The sequence below is a fragment of the Semicossyphus pulcher genome, unplaced genomic scaffold (assembly GCF_022749685.1).
Source record: "Semicossyphus pulcher isolate SPU_LCO1_2020_fin unplaced genomic scaffold, fSemPul1.0.p SCAF_6, whole genome shotgun sequence".
NCBI classification, from domain to species: Eukaryota; Metazoa; Chordata; class Actinopteri; order Labriformes; family Labridae; genus Semicossyphus; species Semicossyphus pulcher.
The window spans coordinates 9804860-9827291 of record NW_027211737.1 but is presented as its reverse complement, the minus strand read 5'-3'; the positions used below and the strand labels follow the sequence as shown (position 1 = coordinate 9827291).

Sequence of the window (22432 nt, the reverse complement as noted above, 5' to 3'; positions counted from 1 at the left end):
TGTCGACATATAACCCTTAACCACAGATTAACAAATGAAATAAACAGATGTGTTAGACTTTAATTAGTCTTACCTTCAAGGTTCACATCAAAGAAAACATACAAAATGTACAGAAGTACGTGTGAGTGAGAGATATTTCCCGCCGTGTTCTACGCTAAAGTCCGTTCACACCTTACAACATGCATGGCATGTATCAATGCAGCTAGTGGCAATAGAGGGGAATTTCTCACACCATGTGGGGTTAAATTTGGAGGCGTATTTTTCGGGCCTGTTTCAGCCAAGCGGTAGAGAGGTTGCGAGCTGCCGCAGTGAGGAGTGACGAGGTAGAGTGGTTTGCGCATGCTTGCCGCTGCCTTCAGTTGGGTTGCCAGGTCTTATGACACATATCCCGCATTCAGAGGTTGTGGAACACCCGTTTGATTGGTATCAATGTGAAATAGGGAGATAAATGAGGGAGACTCCCGCCCATAACCGGGAGCGTTGGCAGGTCTGCTCTTGTTCTTACGTGCTGTGTGTTAGCCAAGCGTGACCTCTGACCTTCTCCGATGGGGGTAAATGAAAACGAAAAAGGTATCAAATCAGAGCATAACACACCTAAACAGAAGAGCCGCAATGATTGTCTGGAGGTGCAATGGTCTGAATCCTTTCTCGCCTTGCTGCAAATAGCCACACATCTTTCATTTGTTCCCAGAGAAATGCTGAAATAAATTAAAGAAAGAAATCTCATTTTTTGTCCCGGCAGGGCCAAGTAACCCATATCTCAAAATCTGTGTCTTCCCCTCCCCCGGACAAATATCATAAAAGAGAAGAAATATCAGAGAGGGTGGAGAAAAGTAGAGATGGATGTGATATGCGGTGCTGCATTAAATCAATATCTGATTACAGACACTGAGGAAAGGTCGGAGTGCGTGTCCGTCAGCGTGGGGTTGCGAAGAGACAGGTTATCAAGTTGAGGTGACGGCGTCAAATGTTCCTGTGGCTGCACTTGTTCAGGTTTTTGTGTCTTAAAATGACGCGTCAGTGTGTTTGGGGTGTTGTTGTTGGTAGCTGTCACTCTGCTTTTGCACCAGATTTTTCACCAAGCCCCCACAGATCGATATTGTGTGACTGTGTGCGTCTGTGTGTGTGTCCGTGTGAGATTTTCGAAGTGGGATTTAAGAGCAATAGGAACCAATAAAGTGTAAATCAGAGCAGATACGGTGTACAGCAAGCTTTGTATTACTACCAGAGGAAGAAAGCCCTGAGTCTGACACAAACAACAAAGAATTTCAGTGGAAAGTTTGTCTTTTAATCATAAAAAACTTATTTGCTGAGCACCGAAATCCATTTTGTGTTAACCTCAAAGTCTATTTTCAGCTATTTCAGAGGGACCAGGACTGATTTCCTTCTTTTTCCGGTAACAATCCTCGCTTAATATGTTCCACAACAACGACCAGGAAACCTTCCGGCCCTTTCTCTGTCTTTTTAAAAGGTTTTCTTGCTCTTTAAGCAGTTACAGTATATCAGTCCCAGCTCTCACATGGTGCACTGATGATTACATGTAATAACAGAAGAGTACCGGAATTATCCGCTCTCAAAGAAAAGGTGATTATCAGGAGATGGAAAGCAAAGGTTTCAGAGCATTATGGTGCCTGGAGGGAATTATAAAGTGTTTTTTGTGATCCAGAAATTCTCTAACATTTTGTTCCTATCAAGTCTTCCTTTTGCATTTTGATTTCTGTTTCGCCTGCAGAGGCAACACGTTGTCACTCCCAACTTGTCAGTTATGGCAGCTTGGTCCGAGGCCCAAGGCCTCGCAATGTGATTATCTAGGGACTACTTTAGTTTGACAGATGAGGGCTCGACGTATCAAACTATAATAAATGTGTAACGTCCAGCAAGACTTTCAAAATAAAGCAACCAAAACAGCAATCGTAAATAAGCAGAAACTGGTTAGATTTTCAAAATAAAGCTTGCAGACAAACATCATAATCACATTTTATGACTTGGACGTTCCACAGTTGTGACATAGTAAACTTTGCCAAACAGTCACAGTTTGTTTGTGGTTAAGGGATACAAAGTACATTGAATATGAAGATGATTATGGTTTGTGTTTGACATGGTTTTTACCTTGCATTTATTAATGAACACAGCGTATGTGACGTAACTGACATAGTTTACGTAGCTAACGTACAATTAAAGCTCCTGTAAGGGAACTTTGGGTTTGTGTTGATTTGGCGCCTCCTGTGGACAAAGCTGTACCTCTTATCTCTTTTCTGATTTTGTCCTGTACATGCTTAAGTAGTGGTTTTTAACAAAAAATCTCATCCTGCTTTCTTTAACATTCATACGTATCACTCACTGTAAATTTCTGCCCTTGAAAATGTAAACAAAGGCAGCGTGCAGTTAATCGCTTCGTCTGACACCTACCCCCCCGCCAGCACTTTCAGGCGTTAAAAATAACTATATAGAAATAATCAATGTTGTTGCTGATGGTCTGGTTTGCTTTTGTAGCTCATATAGAGTCATCAGAATTAATTTCAGTCTGTTTCATAACCAGCAAAAAACTCCTCACAGGAGCTTTAAGTAACCTAAATGTAGTCTCCTTTCCTGCTCAAAGTCGGTGAAAGTCATCCCGAGCGGACATTCAAATCTATTTACAACGTCACTTGACTTCAGCATGACGTCAAAGCAATAACCTAAAGGGCTAGACAGTAGCTCAGTCCGTGGAGACTTGGCAAGACACCGGATCCCCCACCGCTCACGTCGCATGTCCATGTGCAGCCCCCTCACTCTGACATCTCTCCATTAATGCACGTCCGTAGAATCCTGTTTGTGCGTGTATGTATTTCGGGCCTATGTGTGTGTAGCATGTTTGTAATAATAGAGTGAAAACATTGAATTAATAAAGTATATCTTCTTCTTCTAAAGTATGGCAGCGAGAAATTAAAGCTATAGAGAAACTACAGCCTCAAATGTAAACGATAGCGCCCCTCACCAAGCTGCTCTTATTGGAACATCCCAGCAGAGGACATGTTTCAACTTTCTTCTTCCTCATTTAAAGTAAACTCAAACTAGAACTCACCAGGGCCTTTTCACGTTCGTACTCAGTTCAGCAAGGCCCAACCGGGAGACAAGACTTTGTTGTAAAATACCAACCATTTTTTTCTCCTGACATATACGAAAATCCTTTCAAAGAAACGGAGCCACAATCTGTCATTTGATCTGAGTCAAAGCTGAAGTCGCTCGCTTTCAGGAACGAGGGTTATGCGAGGTAACTGAGTGGGAGGAGACGTGTCGGCCTTAATGAGATCTTCAGAGATATGATGAAGGGAATTCACTTGTTAGCGGTGCATCATCTGTATCTCATCATGATGATAATTCACATCTTGTTATTTTGCAGCAATTAGACAAACCAGAACGGTCCTAATGGAGCCTAATGCTGGAGCCTGGCTGAGATGTGAAGTGACTCTCTTTCGTTCACTCATACGTCTCTCACTTCGTCTCCGTCATGTTCTTTATCTCACCTGCTTCATCTTTTCCTTCCTCTCCATCTTATCATCGTCTCATTTGCTTCCTGATGTCTCTCTTTCTTCCTCCTCTCTCTCGAACTGCACTCCTGAACATGTCCAGACATCACTCAGCGGGGGCTGCATTGTGAGGATGTTAACGTCTGAATGCATTGACCCAGACATTACCCAGTTTACCCTGCCAGCCCCCTGATATGTAGTCGGTTTAAAGTGTAAGTGAGTCTGGTTGTGAACGCAGCAGGTAAATGTCTGGACGGATCACAGTGAGTGAGTAGCTTGTTCATGACGGCGTCCAGTGTTTTGCTGCTTCATGCTCTTCTCTGCTTGCCTCAGTTGCTCGTATAGTGTTCCAACTATTTAGTTCTTGTTGCAGATATGTTCTGATAAATTGTGATATCAGCACTAAAGCAGCAATAATGACGGAAACGTCCTTTTCACACTTCTGCAGGCATTTCTGTGAAGGCTGATACATGGACTGCACTTAAATAGCACTTTTTGTCTTCCGACCACTCAAAGCACTTTTACACTACATGTCCAGTCAGCCTTTCACACTCCGGTCACACACTGATGGCTAATTTCCAATCAGGATCTTTGCACATTCATGCAACTTGGGGTTCAGTGTTTTGCCCAACACTTCAACATGTGACTGTAGCAGTCGGCGATCGAACCCACAATCTTCCGATTGAGAGATGACCGACTCTACCTCAAGCCTTTAATGATCAACCAATGCGCCACCCTTCCTGTAGTTGGTGGGGCCTTCCCGTCGTCGACAACGTGTCTCAAACGAAAATTCTCCTCCTGAGTAGGGCTGTGATGGCACTGCATTTTTCTAACCATGGTTAAACATTAACGCCCCCTTGCGGTTTGGTGGTTAACCGCCACCTCAGCCCGCTGCCGGAGTATGTTTTATTTACTTCACTACAGCGTGTCCCCCAGACGGTAAAACATCATCGACATGAGTGAACACAGAGTGAACGGTGGAAACAAGTTTAATGCCACTACAAAGTTTGTATCCTTATTTGTTGGAATGTAATCCATTGTGACAGGCGAGTTGTTGTTGCTTAACTGGCATGTCGCGAGACTGCACACAGGCTCGTCTGCACCTATTAGATGCGCTGACAGACAGGTTTCTTTTGCTGATTACTTTGATTTTTAAAACACGTTTGTTGTTCAGAATCAGAATGAAGTTTATTGCGAAGTAGGTTCACACGTACAAGGAATTTGACTTGGTGTTTCGGTGCAGACAAATGAACACAGAAGTAGAATAAAAATAAGCAAAAAGCTATTTAACAGCAGTCCTCCTGCTGTCAGTGAACTTAAGTAGAATAAGACAAAAATAGACAATAAGAATAAGATATAAAAAAGGAATATAATATGAACACCAGGTGTGATTAAAGAGCTGTACAGATGTGCAGGTTTGTGCAAGATGATGGTAGTGCAAATGTTTAACTCTGTAAAATTAAAAACAATGCAATGTGAACATAAAGTATGTAGTCCAGTGTGCGTTAATGTAAGGTGTTGTTCTGTATGGGAAATTTGAGGTGCGTCCCTCGGACATAAGGACAGTGAGTTTACTGTGTCCCTTTAGATTTGAATGCCCCAGAGATGCAGGACCGAGCAACATCACTGGGCCTATATTTAAAAATAAAACTGCGGTTATGACGGTCACTGGGTCCACCCCGCGGTTAGCAGTATTGCGGTTATGCAATAACAGCCCTACCACTGCATGCTACACCTGTGAAAGGGCAAGTCGGAACAATGTCCACACCTGATCGTCCCTAGGTTCCTATAATGTTAATTGCATCTAGAATAATCCATACATTGTCCCAGCTTTTTCAACAGCTTTCAGTTTCACTCTAAGTAAATCTGAAGCCTCCCTTGAAAAAGTTGGTTTGCTGTCAACATTTGATCCAAGATTTAACGTGAGCCACATGCGAGATCAAGATTTAAGTAATTCATTAATGGCAGTGCTGGAATTCTTGACGCTCTTCAGGCTTGGCTGAATGTTCCCCTCTCCCATCCTCCCTAACTCTTTCTGCTGTGCGCTGCCAGAAAAACAAAGAATTAAATATATAAAAATACTTTTCAAAAACTAAAAAATACAAAACATGACGCCTGGGAGACCATTTGAGTACGCATACGCACACAGGTGCAGACACACACTCGTGTCCCAACGCTGAGCCTCTCTTAAAAGCATTTGCATGTTTCATACTGGTGCGGAGCCGGGTGGGGGGTCTGTGTTTGTCCCCTCGTGTGTGCGTGTGATGGGAAGACAGGCGTGTGTGTCACTGTTGTTAAACTGAGAGGCAGAGAGTGTGTGAGTGGTTTTTAAAATGGGGGTGAATGATAAAAGGAGACAATGAGTGTGCAGCCTGCGTGTGCGTGTCTGTCTGTGTGTGTTAGAAGGAGAGAAAGAGGACGATTGGTTGTCGAGGTAGGGGGTAGGTATGAACAAGAATGAGCCAACTAAAAGAAGGGAAGGCATAGGGTTGTGTGTGTGTGTGTGTTTGTGTTTATGGTCACTCGATGGGAGGTCCGTGCATGTCGGAGAAGGGCCTATGTGCAATCAGACAACCGCTATGCCAGGGAATAGCCCATTACCTCCCACCCGGCCACAGCTGTTTGTGTGTGTGTGAGAGCGAGACGGAAAGAGAGGACGATTATGTGCATGTGTAACTCTTGTAACCTGCTTTGTGGTCACACAAAGAGAAGAAGAAAACTTTTTGTTTGTTGAACGGAGGCCGGATCGATCTGATGCATTTGAGGAAGTCCGGAAATCTGAACGCTGAATGGCTTTTGGGACACAGCATCAAGGGAATTTATCTCAAGTTAGATTTTAGATCTAGAACGGATCGTGAGCTGTTACTTGTTAGCATGCTTAATTGTAGTCAGATCACGCTGATGGGAGCCGGGATGTCATTACGGAGCATTACGTTCTGCCTGCGTTTTTGGCGTATAGCTGCAGCCTGCTGATACGTGATTGGTCAATATTACTAGGACTACAAGCGTAGTTCAAACAGAACGCTATGAAGCACAACCACTTTGTCTGGATATATTCTGAACTAAAATAATCTTGTTTCCATGTTCACAAAAATCAAATGTTTCTTGTACCTGTTGATACAAAAACCTAAAACAACATTTCCATGTTGTTGTGAATCACCTTGCTTTTACTGCATGTTCCTAAATGTTATGGGTTCCTTCTGGACCCGGGCTACACCACCATAATGTAGTTGATCTGTTTAAACTGCTGGCAAACACACAAACACATGCCAAAAAAGAGAAAGGCAAGCAGAGGTGGCAAACGTACACACATTCTATATACTTAAGTAGAAGTACAGATACTTGTGTAAAAAAAGACTTTGGTAAAAGTACAAGTATTGATTAAACTCCTTTACTCAAGTAAAAGTAAGAAAATAGAGGCTCTGAAATGCACTGAAGTACCAAAGTAAGAAGTATTCCTCTGAAGGACATTTTACCGATCACTTCAGTGCAAAGCTAACTAAACCTCACAGTAATAATAATAATAATCATAACAATAATAATTCAATGACGATCAAACTTAAACATTCTAGCTTAAAATAAAATAAAACTATATACTGCCAATAATGAACAAAACTTTGTTCTGGAGTAACAGCACCAGACTTTTGAACTTCAGCGATACACGACACCTCTTTTGAAAGCAGAACGGATAAAGAAAGTTTTCTCGGTTTATTATCACTGGACACTGTCTAGTTTAGCTGCAAGCCAAATTTCAGACAGAATAATAAAGACTGAACCGAACCAAGGTCCCAAATGAGCACCTGGATCATTTTTCACAGCTTTGAAATCAGTCTTGATGTTGGGAAGGCAGCGTGCAGAGACCACAATAAAGATAACCGATAATTCCTCTCACATGCATTAAAACTAAAGTAATGAGCCTGTTTTGAGAATGTAAGGAGTCAAAAGTACAGATTTCTGTGTTCAAATGTCGGGAGTAAAAAGTTGTCAGAAAATAAATACTCAAGTAAAGTACCGATCGAGTACAGTAACGATGGTATTTGTACTTCGTTACTTCCCACCTCTGAAGGCAGGATAAACATGATGAAATATGTGAAACTGCTTAACTTTTTATTGAACAAATTCAAAAAATATTTAATTACTAGTAGACATTTCATTTTTTTAAATTGTGTACCTAAGTGTTAAATTACTTAATGTTATGTTTAATTCTAAAAATTCAAACCATCCATGCATTATCGATACCGCTTATCCTGTTCGGGTCGCCGGGATCCTGGAGCCGATCTCAGCTGTCACCGGGCGAGAGGCGGGGGATGTTAAAAATGTAAAAATGTATTTAATTTAATAATTGATATATATATATATATGACCAAAAGTTTCAATTGCCAATAGTGGATATAAAATATATATATTTTAGACAATTACTGTGAATGTTTTGCTCTAAATATTTGCAGTAATTTCAACTTGTAATAAAGTAAAATGTAAATGCTGCATCGTTGGCAGCATCAAGCTATAAACCCTGTTGGCTAATGCATATAAGTTATACATGAACTTCATTTCTATATACAGTATTGTTATACGGCCTGTTAATAGTTAAGTACAATATTAATAGTATTCAAAAAATTCTAATGGAAGTACAAAAAGTGCAAATGAGTTATAATGTAGTGACTTTAACGATGTGGAAAAGCTTCATGCTGAATGTGAACAAAACATATCATTAATAAACGAAAGTCTAAAGCAGCACAAACACTCCTTCAGTGGTGTTTTCACTGTGTCAGTGTCAGAGTGTCTCTACGGCTGCTCAGCGCCATCGATCCGTCCTCTTACATCCTCCTAACTCTCACCTTGAGAGCCAGCGCTGCTGTGTCACGTGCACACGTCTTAATGAACGGTGCAGGACAGGAGCGTCATGTATGCAAATGTGTTTACATATCACACGCTTGGAAGTGGGGCTTGATGAAAGCAATCTGTGTGTCTTCCTGTGTGTGTGTGTACAGAGCAGTATGTACGTCTCATTTAAGTGTGCGAGTGTCTCCTTTGTTTCTGCAAACTCATCCCCCCAGAGTCCCCGGTGTCCTCTCAGTGACAACCTGAATGTATTCTCGACAGCTCGGACACACACACACCAACGAACACACTTTCTTACACACACACATCTTTGTGTGTGTTTTTAGTTTGTCAAGTCATTTTTCATTCATCACAGTTTCCGATAAAGCTGAGGGGAAGCCTGGAGCAACACTATGCTCCCATCTTTTTTAAATTCCATGAAACTTTCATCAGTTGTTCTGTTGCAGCCTGTGTGTGTGTGTTTAAGTTGCGTAAGCTCCAGCTGTGTGTTATCCCATTGTGTGTTTTTGTCTCAGCGTGCCGCTCGCACGTGTTATTCTATGTGACAATGAATTAGATTGTTTGCATTATGTGTTGTTTATTCAGTGACACAAAGAGACAGCGTGAGTGTGTCCTGACAGCATATAATCTCAGAGCTTCTTAACATAATGCATTCCTTAATTTTTACATTGTGTGTGTGTGTGTGTGTGTGTGTGTGTGCGCGTGTATTTTTAGCTCCTCAGTGGAGGTCACAGCAGGAACACGAGCATCAGCGGGGGTTGGACACACATTTAGACAGTGTGTTTCTATGTGAAAATCAATTTTCATGTATTAAAAATACTTGCAATTTGCATATGTGTCAATGTGAGTTTGTGTGCTGAACGCTGCGTGAGAGCAGCTGCATGTTAGTCTATAAACGCAAGAATCTTAATTGTTGTTATATAATGACATTGTGCACAATGGCATTTGATCTGATGAAAGACGCATTTAAATTTCCTTCATGTTGAACAAAAGTAAATAAAAACACGGCTGCGTCATGAACGTTATTGTTCACATAAACACTGTAAAATCCGGAATAGTCTCAGTCCTTCTTTGGGGGGTATCTCAGAGGGAAAAGGTTTTCTATAGTTACTTATTAATAAGAACGTGTATACGTTTAAGTTATTTCAACTCTACTTCAATTTATTTTCATTTGAAACACAAAACACAAATTACAGCCTACCATGTTTTCACAATGTTGAGTTTGCAATCCTGCTAGCTACTGCTGCTGTAGCTAGCGGTAGCTGGCAGCCTATGGTAACGTTGATTGTCGTGACGGTGGCAGCTGCAATGACGATCATGACGGTGCACGTCCGTGACGAAGCGTTAGCAACACTCAAGTTAGTTTTCATCGTTTTAACCGAGGAAAACACAAAACAGCACTGCAGCATATTGTAAATACGTTGCAGCGGCTTGGACCCAGAAACAGTTTAATATGGCGATGTGACGTCAGTACTTTAACAACTGGTTAGCGCCAGCGTCTGGGTAAAATAGTATTAAAAGTGCGTCTTATACACCAAATTTTACGGTACTCGTCTATGCACTACAAGCATTACTGGATGATTTCTCTTGAGGGCACACCAGGGAGCTCAGGGAGCTCCGAGAGCCTTGTGCAGCTACCATATGTGCAGGATGAAAACAGCAGACATGGCGACACTTGAGGAGGTCACTGTTGCGTTCATTCTGATTTCTCCAACGTGTTCCCTCGTGCACGGATGTAACGGTCCCAGACTTGTTTTCGTTAAGTTTTGCAGGTTTCCTCGTCGACTCCAGCTGTTTTGACATTTTGACAGGCATATCGCTGTGCAGTAATGACACATTGTACAGATGTGGATAATTGCGGACTTCTTGTCTTCAGAACTTTCTGCCATTGTGGTCTGTGTTGACCCTGACACATCCCCTCTGCCTCTACACCGCCCCTACCGTTCATGTGCATACATCATCTCACGTTCAATTTTGCACAGCCGACGCTCCAAACAGACGCAGGGCGAGCGTTGCAGCCATCATGAGCAAATATTTCCGGCGTCACGGTTCTTTTATATGATGCATTTTCATTAAGTATTTACTACTTTCGTCTCCTAAATGTTAACTCCACGGAGAGTTTAAATGAGCATCCTCACAATTCCGTCCCGCTTACTCTCAGTCATGATTATTCCCACTTCTCTTAACAAAATGTTTGGTAACTGACGGCACCAGAGATCTGACAGACGGAGATCTCCACGTCACTGGAGGCCAAACCAGGTTAAAAAGAGTCAGTGTGTGTGTGAGTGTGTGTCGAATGGATGGTTGGTGGCGCATGTGCAACCATGTGCGCATTGAGGTACTGAAATTTGGTGTGAATGGTTGATGGACCGCCAGGTTGGGGCTGAAATACACACAAATGTTGCACCTTTCTCCACGCACACACACACACACGCAGTTCGAGGTTGTCTTAAACCAAACTGACAGGGGTTGTCTGCGATGGTGCGTTGCATCTCTGCGTCCAGCTGTCACACACACACACACACACACACGTTCATCCTCTCTCTCACACACACACACATACGGTGAAGGTGAAGGTGGGTGATGGCTGTGACAGTGTTGTCGGCCTGTGGTTCCGCCTGGCGTCGTCTCGCCTTTACTTCTGTCTTTCTCCGTCTCCCTGTTGCAGCTAACGCATCTCTGACAGCTGTGTGTGTGTTTGTATGAGAGAGAGAAGTGTGTCGTTTCCTCTCCATGTGGTGCTTTTTTTGGTCTCTTTCTAACTCTCCTATATTGTTGTTTTTTCATGTCTTTATTATATTACTCTAATCTACTGTATAGAATCCTTTACCTCCCTTTCGTGGCTGTCTTGTATCAGCTATCTCTCAACAAACCCCCCTGTGTCTCCCTTTGTGTCACACACACGCACACACCTGCTGTCAGCCACTGGCTGTGCGGGTGCTGAGGGGAAATGCTGCAAGTGACAACTTCCTCCAAGCAAAAGGAGAAAAATTTTCCTCAGCTTTTTTCTCGTCCTCTTCTCTCTTCCCTCCTTTCTTTCGTGCCTTGTATTCTCCCAGGGGGATGCTCCCTCCCTTCTTGCCAGCGGTGCATGTCTGTTGGTGTGCGCGCCTGTGTTTGTTCTCTATTGTCCTTTGAATTTCCCCCGAGACCACCACTTTTCTACAGTACGCTTTGATAAGACAACCTGTCCTCCCTGCACTTGCTACACAATGTGAGGGAGGTTTTTTTTTGAGAGCTCCGAGGGTGACTCAAAGGGGGAGATTTTCTTCAGCTATCACCTGCTTCTCGTCAGGAGGACAAACCAGGGAGGGGTCAGCGGTGGGGACTCAGAGCCACAGGACGATAAACTCCCCTGAGAACAATAAAAGTTTTGGGAAAAGTAATTTTTAGTAAATATCGTAATCAAAAAGCTCATATTTATTTCAAGTGCACTTTATAGTCACTGATGCATATTGAAACACTTTAAATCAGTCTCCAAGGGGGAACACTGAGCACGATGTCTCTCCAGAGGAAGTAAATCCAATCAGTTTCAGATCAGATGCTTTGGTAATAATCTGTGTGCGTGGCATATATTTGGTGCAGCAATGAGCCTAGTTAACTGTGAGACACGGCTTCATCACTCAAGCACTGTTGCGTGAGCGTGTGTGTGTGTGTGTGTGTGTGTGTGTGTGTGTGTGTGTGTGTGTTAGAAACAGTTCAAATCCTATGTGGTTCTGTTATTGAAGCTGTGACAGAGAGATGAACGGGACCTTGACTGTGTATCCACTTCTACAGCAAGGCCATTGGAGGTGTCTCAGGGCAACTGCGTATGTGTGTGTGTGTGTTTCTGTGTGTATGTTCGTGTGTGTGTGTGTAAGTCATTTGTTACACGGGGCAGAAAGAAAAAGAGACTTTTTATTGACCCAGGGGGCAACACAAGGACACACACAGGCTGCACACTAACACACTTTCCAACAGAAACTTTCCACATTCATACATTTGTAAAAACTAAAGACATATTTTAACATGATAACATTTGTGACATGTAATTATGATGTATTCAATTTTGAACTGTCTCTTAGCGACAGCCTGCTTTAAAACACACCTCTACAGGCATGCTAGCAGCTCTATGAGACTGTTGAGGAAAAGTGGGGCTTCGAGCTAAATGCTAATGTTAAAAGGCTAAATGTCACAATGCTAACATAATAATGTTTAGGAGGTTATGCTTACCCCAGTCATCATTTAGTTACCGTAAAATCTGGTATATAAGTTGCACTAGAGTATAAGACGCAGTTTCTGTAGCTATTTATTAATAAAAATGTGAATACAAGTTATTTAAACACTTTTTAAATGTATTTTAATTTAAACACATTCAGAAAAACACACAAATTATAGCCTGCCATCTGTTTTCACCATGTCAACTTTGCAAACCTGCTAGCTAACGGGGCTGTAGCTAGCTGTAGCTGGCAGCCGACATTAACATTGATTGCTGTGAGGGTGGCGGCTGCAATGGCGATCATGACGGTGTCCCTGACACAGCGTTAGCAACAATCAAGTTACACAAAACAGCACTGCGGCACATTGTAGCAGCTAGGACCCAGAAACAGTTTAATGCGGAGATGTGACCTCTTAACAACCGACAACTTTAGCAAGATTATAGCGCCAACGCCTGGGTGAAACACCGTATCATAATAACATACCTCTCTACATTATATACTGGTATATCGGTCGCACCTCTATTAAGGACGCAGCCAACGTTTTAGATGAAAAGAAAATGTATTAAGAGTGCGTCTTATTATTTAACAGTACATGTTGTTGCGTGTTTCAGCCTGCTAACACTTTTGAGAAAGAACTTTTGTCCTAATTATGATGATTGATTAAAAGACATGGTGTTGTTGTTGAGAAATTTCACTTAAAACTATGAATGTCAATCTGATTGTGACATCAGAGAAACAGTTTGGGAATGTACAAAGTCAGTAGGTTTCGTCCTCTGGGGAAATAAAAGTTGCATTTCATCCAATATGTGTTACTCAAGTCTGGATTAAGTTGACCAACCAACATTGCCCTCCATAAAGAAATAAAATCCATATAATGTGATGAGTAAATAGAAACATAGACACTGTAATTTAAAAAGATGACCAAGACTGACAGAAGAGCTATAAATGAGGCTACACACAGGATTTGATCTCTGCTGACCCAGCCTGGAAACTAAATCGTTTAATTGATGGCTAAATAGATAAACACCAAAAAAAAGTCAATCATCACTCCTAATCAGCTCTGAGACTCCAGAACGGCCGAGCCAGTTACACACGAGCGTAAGAAGTGAGTCCAGCCTGAACGTCTCTGAAGACGCGCTCTGCTGCCAGGAGAATCTTTTTATCTGGGTTTATAGGCTAAGCCAGGGAGGCCTCCAAAGGCAGAGAAACTTCCACTGTCAAAAAGATGTGTGTCTGTTTGTTTGTCTCACTTGTGTCAAGTTATTTACATCAAGTATCTTTCAACTAAGGTGACTCAAGAATGAAAAGCTCTCTTCAGATTCAGGTTCAGTAAGTAGTTCTGTAATGGATTGCTGTTATACTTTGAGGTGTAACTACTTTTTTCCTCTCCCTTCCCCCTCAGAGGTCACATAAAACTGACACGAGTGTGAATTGTACTCAACTTTTTCTCCGGTGTGTAAAAAGAACCCAGTACAGCAGATAAAATATGTCCTTCTACATTGTTAATGGAATGCTGAGTCAGAGCCACAGCTAGCTAGCAAGTAGCCAATCTTGGAAGCAAGCTAACAGTGGCCTGTAGCTGTGTCCCAATCCTACGGTCTACGCGATGCGCCATTCATAGCCTGCTTAGGCTGTTAAAGCCGAACTGACCTGAGACGATCTGGTCTACGGAGGACTTCCTGTTTGTGTCACCAGCTGTTCCCGCCCTAACCCTTGCGTCACCAAACAAGAGGAGTGGCTCTTGTCACTTAGCAACAGGTAGCTAGCGGGCTAACTAGCTAGCGTAACTTCAACACGTAACTTAACCTATTAGTTTAAAGATAATTTGTTTCAAGGGCCCTTTTGTTTTTTTAAACATGTGTAACACTAGTTATTCCACTGAGTTGAAACCAAAATCTTTTACATTTCAAAGTTTATTCCTCGGCCGCCGTAAGAGTCTGCCATCTCATTTGAAGTGGCGCGCAATGAATCTCGGGATACGTGTGGCTGTGAAGGATGCACATGGATGGATCCTTCGTGGCCTGGGAAAATGAGGACGCATTTGTCGGCCGCATTTGAAGGAGCCTTCGAATTGGGACAGCATTCAGCACGCCGCTGTGACGCAATCTGCCTTCAAATACATCCTCTGAAGGATGCAGCCCCTGGAGTGGGACACAGCTACTGTTAGATAGGCAAACAGTAGCTAGCTAAACCGTCATTAACAGCCAAATTTAGAAACTAGCTAACATTAGCATTCCTTCAGAGACACTTGACACATTTTATTTAGAAACTCTGAAAGTAAGTAAGTTGTATTAAAGTAGCCAGCTAGATAGCTAGCTAGCTCATTTAAGTCACATAGTATCCATTGATATGTTTGACGCTGCAAGGAAAGATTATAACAACAGTTGACAGATTAAAGGTGTTGTAATTTCTATAACAGGGCACAAATTCAGGATTGTTCTTGAAAATAAGACTTCTTCTTAGACGGTTAATTCAGCTTACCACCTATACCTACCACCTGTTTATAAAAGTCAGGCAGCGTCCAAAATGTGTCACTATGTTTGGGAGGAAGATGGTTACTCTGAGTCAGATGACGCATGTTGACCCGCTCGGACGGACACTGTAAAACTGCATCACTGTGTCAGTAACAGAGATAATAGCTGAAGGTCAGCACTGCCTGCAGGAAAACACACTCTGAGAGGGTGAGAAAGTGTGGACTTCTGCAGTGATTTTGTTCAGTTGGTTTTGAGTGTTGGCGAACAATGTCCTGCAGTGTGTATGTGTGTTAGCGCGTGTGTCTGTACGTGTATGCACTAGAGGACAGTGTAATATTGTTTTGGAGCCTTGTGGTTGGGACGGAGCTAACACCTGAATGAACCTGTCACTGCAGACACATTGCTTTTTCAGCTCCAGCGATTACACCGCACCCAAACACACTCAACATTGTCTGGGTGGTTCTTTGTACATGCTTGTGTGTGTACGAGAGACGGAGGGAGGAGTGTGTTGCTTGTGCATTGCCTGTGTGCATGTGTCTGCGAGGGTGAGAGAGACAGGAACAGAGAGTGAGAGTGACAGAGCATTGTGTCTCGGTGTGTATGTGTCTAAACCTTTGCTGTTTTTTAGGTTTCCCTGGAAAATATGAAATAGGCCTACTGTGTCCTTCGAGGTTAAACAACAAGTCGTATTGATGGATACACACACACACACACACACACACACACACGCACGAGGCAAGGTGGACTCCTCCATACAACCCAAAATTGAGAATGTGGACAAGGTTTCCTCTGTCTTTTCACTGTGCAGCATTACATAAAAACGACTGCATTCTTATGCGTCCTTCAACAAAGCACTCTATCGCACAGAGAATGTCGGTGCACCGGGCTGCTTCCAGGTCTGAATGCATTTTATGTTTTTTGTTATCTTTATTTAATCAGACAGTCTCGTTGAGATCAAGATCTTTTTCAAGACCGACCTCAGATCTTTCTGAAATTGCCTTCTTTCAAAAAATTGACAAAACATGAACTGAAATATTTTTTAAATGCTTGCAGCAAGTTAGGAAAAGTTTTGCTGCTTTTATAAACATTGAGCACCTATGTGGGGAAGTGACTTGACAGATGAGGGAATGGTAGTAGGATAACCCTGAGTGTTTGAACAACCGGGTTTCACTCCCACGTTGTCAAATACGTCAGCATGGTCGGTGGTGTAACCCATCAGAATATGATCCTGTAGGTTCCCTTGTAGCGTCATTTCTTCTTTTAAGAGTAAGTTAGGTAACATACGGTAGTTTCTTGAGGTATACCTGAAAATCAGGAAGGGGGTATCGAGAGGGTTTTCTATAGGTATTTATTAATAAAATATATTTCAACAATATTTCAATCTATTTTCATTTGAAACACATTCAAAACAAAATTAGAGAGCTTGCAATCTTGCTAGCCACCTGTGCGTTGGTTGAGCTCAGCTTGCGGTAACATTGATTGTTGTGAGGGTGGCGGCTGCACTGGTGGTCATGACGGCTCACGTCTGTGACGAAGCTTTAGCTAGATTATAGCGCCATCATCTGGGTAAAATACAAACACAATAAATAAGCTCTCTCTGCATTTTAACTGGTGATGTTGGTCACACCGGTATATAGGACGCGGCCCACTTTTTTTTAAAAGTGCGTCTTCTACACCGAATTTTACCATACTTGGGTTTTTACATTACATATATGGTGTGTTCGTCACATAACAGATGTTAGTTATGTAACACACTTACATTCTTTAACACCTATTTAAACACAAACCATGATTATTATGTTAGTTAGTTACATAACCTACGCTATTACATAACGTACATTACTGATATAAGTAACGTACATGTTAGCATCTAAACGCAAACCGTTGGCGTTACATAGCTTACATTTCTTGTGTAAATGAAGTACATACGTAAGCATTTATTTAAACACAAACTGTGATTGTTCTACTAATTGTAACCAAGTAGTTTTTGAACCTCTCCCAACATTCAACGCATGTTTATGATTGTGGCACGTCCCCAAAAGTCCTACCATGTGAAATTTTTGTTAGCAAGCTTTATTTTTTAATAAGTTAACCTTCTAAATTATTATTATAATTTAACTTGAATGGTTTATTTTCAATTACTAATCAGATAACTTGACCATGGAGTCCTGCACGTGTCAAACTGAGGCTAAAGTGGCACCTGGGTCGTCTTATTTTAAAGCTCAGGGCCACAAACCAAGCTGCCATATTTGACGAGTGGGGAATGGAAATGTGTTGGGTAAAAAGTTGTGGGTTTCAGTCACTTTCATCTGCACAATTATTGGTAGAGGCTTGTAATGGGCAGATATGATTGTGAGACGCTATAATGTCATTTGCCGGTAGCTGTAATTGTCGTGTAAAATTGCCTCTAAACAAGCAGAGCAGCCTTTCTGTTAAAAGACGGAGCGACTCTGAGAAGATGTCAGAGTGTGTCTGATGAAAGACAGACGGAGGCAGACAGATGGGTGGAGACAGATGAAAGAAAAGCAAGCGTGATGGAGGGATCTGGAAGAGGTCAAGGGGAGCTGACACCCATCAGTTTTCTCTCCTTAATCTATCTGTGTAACACATCGCTCACCCCATCTCCCTAGACACGCACACACTCGCTCACACGCAGCGAGGCAGGCTAGCTATCACAGGCCCATAGCAATTGGCTTTGTCATGACCTTTAACCCCTATATATCTGTGTGTGTGTGTGTGTGTGTGTGTGTGTGTGTGTGTGTGTGTGTGTGTGTGTCAGAGCTATAAAATGTTGACTTGAAAATCAATTTACAGCTGCTTACCTTCTCTCTCTATAATTCACGTTGGAATAGCTGCTGGGCTCGTGTGTGTGTGTGTGTTTCTTTGTGTGTGTCGGGAGCTGGAGTCGCACATGCCGTCCGTGAGATTTTTCAGACGCTAAACTGTAACTAAATCATTTTCTCTTGTCGCCGTGAAACAGTCAACAGTGTTGAATGTTTATCTGTAAAATCCCACCCAGGAGACATTTTGTGTTGCTCTTACTGTGAGCTGTAGGGGGGCATATTTCACTGCTATCTCCACCACAGAAAATGTACTGTCATATTTGAGATAGTGTTTTTATTTAAGACCTGCTGGGTTTATTTTGTGCCGTGTAAAACGGCCTAAAGCTCCACAAACATGACGTTTTACTGGATGGTGTGGACGTTTTATTTCTTTTTTTCACTCTGTAGTAATTAATTCACTCAATCATTCTGAATCGGACCACAATCCTAACTTTCAAACACAGCCCAAACTCCTTCCTGTGTTGTCGGCTCAGGTCTGCAAGAAGGAGATCTTCTCCTCTCTGTAGGGATTAATGACACCACAGGATTTGATTCACACATGCGGCGGATAGAATCAGGATACCTGACAGGCACAGAGGCAAAGCAGGTAATGACAGTCTACAAAGTTGTGAGGGCACAATGTGCAGCAGACATCCAGGCTGTCAAAATGACACACAGTTTTATTTTCTACGTAGATATCAGAGCAGAGAGGTGGAAGTGATGAAAGTATTGTCTGTTTTTTTCATTAAAGTAGTTCTCCAGATGGAAAGTTGGATTTTACGAACAGATCCGGATGATAATGAGTTAAAGATCTTTGTCACGATTTTTAGAAGGACAATACAACTTGAAATTATTGATGCACAGTGGTTTAAGAGGTGCTGATAGGCAGATTTATTCCCTTTGAATCAATCTCTGATCACGTCGGCTATAGTCTGACGACGATGTAGCCTCTGGGGACAGCGGTGAACATGCCGGGCGTGTAGCCAGCAGTTAGCGATAGACTTCCTGTTCCACGTGCTGCATTGTTTACAGAAAATTACCAGTTTTTCTTACCTTCGCCCAAATTTCAACATCATCATCATCTGTCCTCAAGAGGAGAAGAAAGCTACTTTTAAAAAGCTCGTTTGTTGAACAGAGGTCTGATCATTTCTGTTGCATTCGCGGAAGTCGGGAGATCTGAACGCTGAACAGCTTTTGTGACAAATTTTAGATCTAGAACCGATTGTTAGCTGTTAGCATGCAGATGTCTGTTTATAGAGATCGATAAGAAGCTAAATCGTCGGAGCCGGGATGTCATTACGGTGGATTACGTTCCGCCTGATTACGTTCCGGACTGTTTTTCCTGCATACACCGCAGCCTGCTGATACGTGATTGGTCAACATTACTCGGTCTACAAGCGTACTACAAACGGAAACCAGAACACTTGCCGTCCCTTAAATCCACTTCCCTGCCTACAGATTCTACATTTCTCTGTAGAATCTGTAAATAGAGATTACCTTTGAATAAAGCCAGGCAAGCAGCTTTCTCCTGTTTACAGTCGTAATGCTAAGCTTTTATACCTTTTTACTTAGTTTGAAAGGATGTTCTCATCCAGATTGTCACTTTACCGCCTACTACTAGATTGAAAATAAGACTCCATGTCTCTAACTACTCCAATTTTTTTTTTTCAAGGGAAAAAGCAAAAAAAACCTTGATCTTGTCTTTTCAAAAACAACACTCATCATGCTTCCCACCTGATTTCTGGGCCGCACATCTTTAGTTTCCTTTCCTGCCGTTTGGAACTCAACGCTTCACGATTCCTCCAAACGTATCTTAAGATAAGCTGATTATGTGCTTTTATAATTTAAAGGTATGGAGCACTTTTTGGATTGTAATGCCGTGCAGGATTGTTATCATCGGTTGTCATTCTAACTTTTAAAGCCTTCCACCGTGTATTTCCAACAGCTGTGGCTGCTGCACGTCACTTCCAGCATGTGGGTGGATGTTTTTGCAGGAAAGAACTAAAAGTCTTAAAATGTGAAGCATTAAAGCCGTTCCTCCTTCTCCCTGTTGCTGTAGATTGGACAATCCGTCATATGAGGTGATGCAGCTGGACTTTGAGGTGGATAACGTCATCAACCTGGTGCCGACGCAGACCCTGCACTGGAACGTCGAGTACCCGACCGGCATGCAGACTGCTTCCAGGCAAACGGAGAAAGTCTCGCACCTCTACATCAGCAACGCCGACATACAGGGAATCGTCCCGCTGGCTGAGGTAAGGGATGATAGATGAGCACAGATACAGATATCTGTGAGCGTACATATTGACAACCCCAGCAGCACACATTTCTGACTCCATTTTCCCCTCCATTTCCTCTTCCTCCGAACGTTCTCGCTGACTCCCCCTGCCTCTTCCTCCAGGTTGATCAAAGCTGTAAAGGTCAGCTTGTTTACCCCCTCCTGTCGCTACACGCCTCCTGGTCACACACACTCAGCAGGTCTCACTCTCGCAGGTTTCTAAATGACAAGCAGCCTGACAAATGTGCACACACAAGGCAGGTACAGCGCCTATGGACATGTATGCAAATTCACATATTGAGACCCTCAGCGTGTATGCAAATGCAAACACACAGAGCACATTTGCAATTTCAATCATCCACTAAAATTCATGGACAGACACCTTCATGCACAAAAGCTTCCCACGCACATGTGTCATGCTGGCAGGTGTCAGTCCTGTCGAGGCTCAGACACATTTTCCTCTTTAGGCCTTAAGAGGAAGCTGTCGATAAATATAGCGTCAGCATTGTTCTTTCTTCTCAATATTTGAGTCAAAAGTTCAGTGAAACTTTTAGAAGCACTGAAGCGACACAAACTTTAGAGCACAACAGAGGCAGTAAAAACTGACATGTAGTTATTGTATATCCATGTATATCCTATGTAATTTAACCCGACTCAATAATATAATTGTGCATGTGCATGCTCTGCTAATATTACACCCATAAGCCTTTATAATGATAGTGATAACGGTTGGTTTTGCAGGCAGGAAGTAAGGACCCAAATGCAGATGTCACAGGTAGATTGGTGCAATTGATTGTGCATTTGAAGGCTTACAGAGAGGCGGTGTTGGCCAGCCAGGCAGGCAAACTGGAAACAGGCAGGTAGGAATGCTGCTACCGGTTGTTGGTTACGAACCAAGACAGCAGCAAAGCATGGCAGCGAGGATGAACTGCCAACCAAACAAAGAAAATCGCCCGATGTAAATGGAGTGAAGCTGATGAGTTAAGTGGACACAGTTGAGCTGGTGGGGTGGAGAATGTCAGGTAACTGCATGGCTGATTCTAACTTGGAGCAGGTGTAGGTGGAGAAATCTACAGAGGAGGGAAATTAGGGAGATTAAGTCCAATGAACAACGGGCTTTTCCTAAATCCAAACATTTGATGTTATAAAATGAAGCAACACCTCTTTACTACTGTTTGCTTTTTTATTAGCTAGCTAGCTATTCATTTACCACATTTATATTTCTATTATACCACAGACTGTATAAAAAGATGGACGGCTTGACAGCTCCCTAAAAGTGAAGCCAAACTCTCTCTATCTCCCCCTGCTGACTGACTGCAGTATAAAGCCTGCCTCCTCCATGTTAACATTTGGGAGATGAGTCAAACTATAAAATCAAAATACACATCAAATACATTTTTCTGTCATTATAGTTAGTTCTTATCATGCTGATTTATGTCCAAGTGTTCATTTTTCTGACAAGTTTATTTTTAATTAGTTATTTGATGCTGTCAAAAGGATGATTGACAGCTCTGTTGACAAATACGGCTCCTGCAGCTGATCTGTTCTGGATTAGCAGAGTAGAGGAAGAACGACGAGAGGAGACGTAACTAAAACGATCACTACAGTCATTGAAGTTTCCATATCTGTGAACGTCTGCTTCAGACCACACAAGAAGCTGTTCTGTTGTCAAACACGCCGGCGAGCGGGATCCTTGCTGTTGCTGTCTAAGTGTAAGTTAAGTGTGTGTTTTGGTTAGCGGAAGTGGCTACAGCGGCGCCACCTGCCGATCTCTACTGCGCCGACTCTGGCTCCAAATGACATCACCATCACAAGATGGCAGCGCCTATCACGGGGGCTATCTTGGCATCACTTCCATACAATGGGAGCATGCAGTCATTGACTTCGAAGAGTAGTGTCAGTTGTATTGACATAAAACAGAGAGATCTTATATAGAAATACAACAGTGATTAAAGTGTTGAGGTGTAACAACAGGGGATCTGTTGGCAGAGTAATTGGTCGATTATATTGATAACTATATTTTCATTAGTGTAGAATCATCTGAAAATAGAAATCAGTATTTCTGTGGTAGTTTTCAGTTAACCACAGAGGGGTTAATTTGTCTACGGTGGCCAAGAACGATCAAACCAAACACTGTCTCTAAAGCCGGCCTTTTGTGTTTTTTCAGCCTCCAAGCTGCCTGCCACAGATCTTACACACTGCTAACATAAAATGTATCTTTCTGTAAATGCAAATAAGTGAAAGAACTGATTCGTTTAAATCCTCCTATTTGGATAACAGCAACATGAACTCTCCAAGAACTTCTGAC

The 22432-nt window shown here is 42.4% G+C and overlaps 1 protein-coding gene across 1 annotated transcript in view; it reads left to right on the top strand.

Annotated features, from left to right (window-relative positions):
* Nucleotides 1-22432, top strand: part of LOC138610153 (transmembrane protein 132C) — a 292087-nt gene that overhangs the window by 190301 nt on the left and 79354 nt on the right. The window contains exon 5 of the mRNA XM_069682861.1: nucleotides 19906-20101. Coding sequence (XP_069538962.1) covers nucleotides 19906-20101 — 196 coding nt within the window. The remainder of the gene's footprint in view (nucleotides 1-19905; nucleotides 20102-22432) is intronic.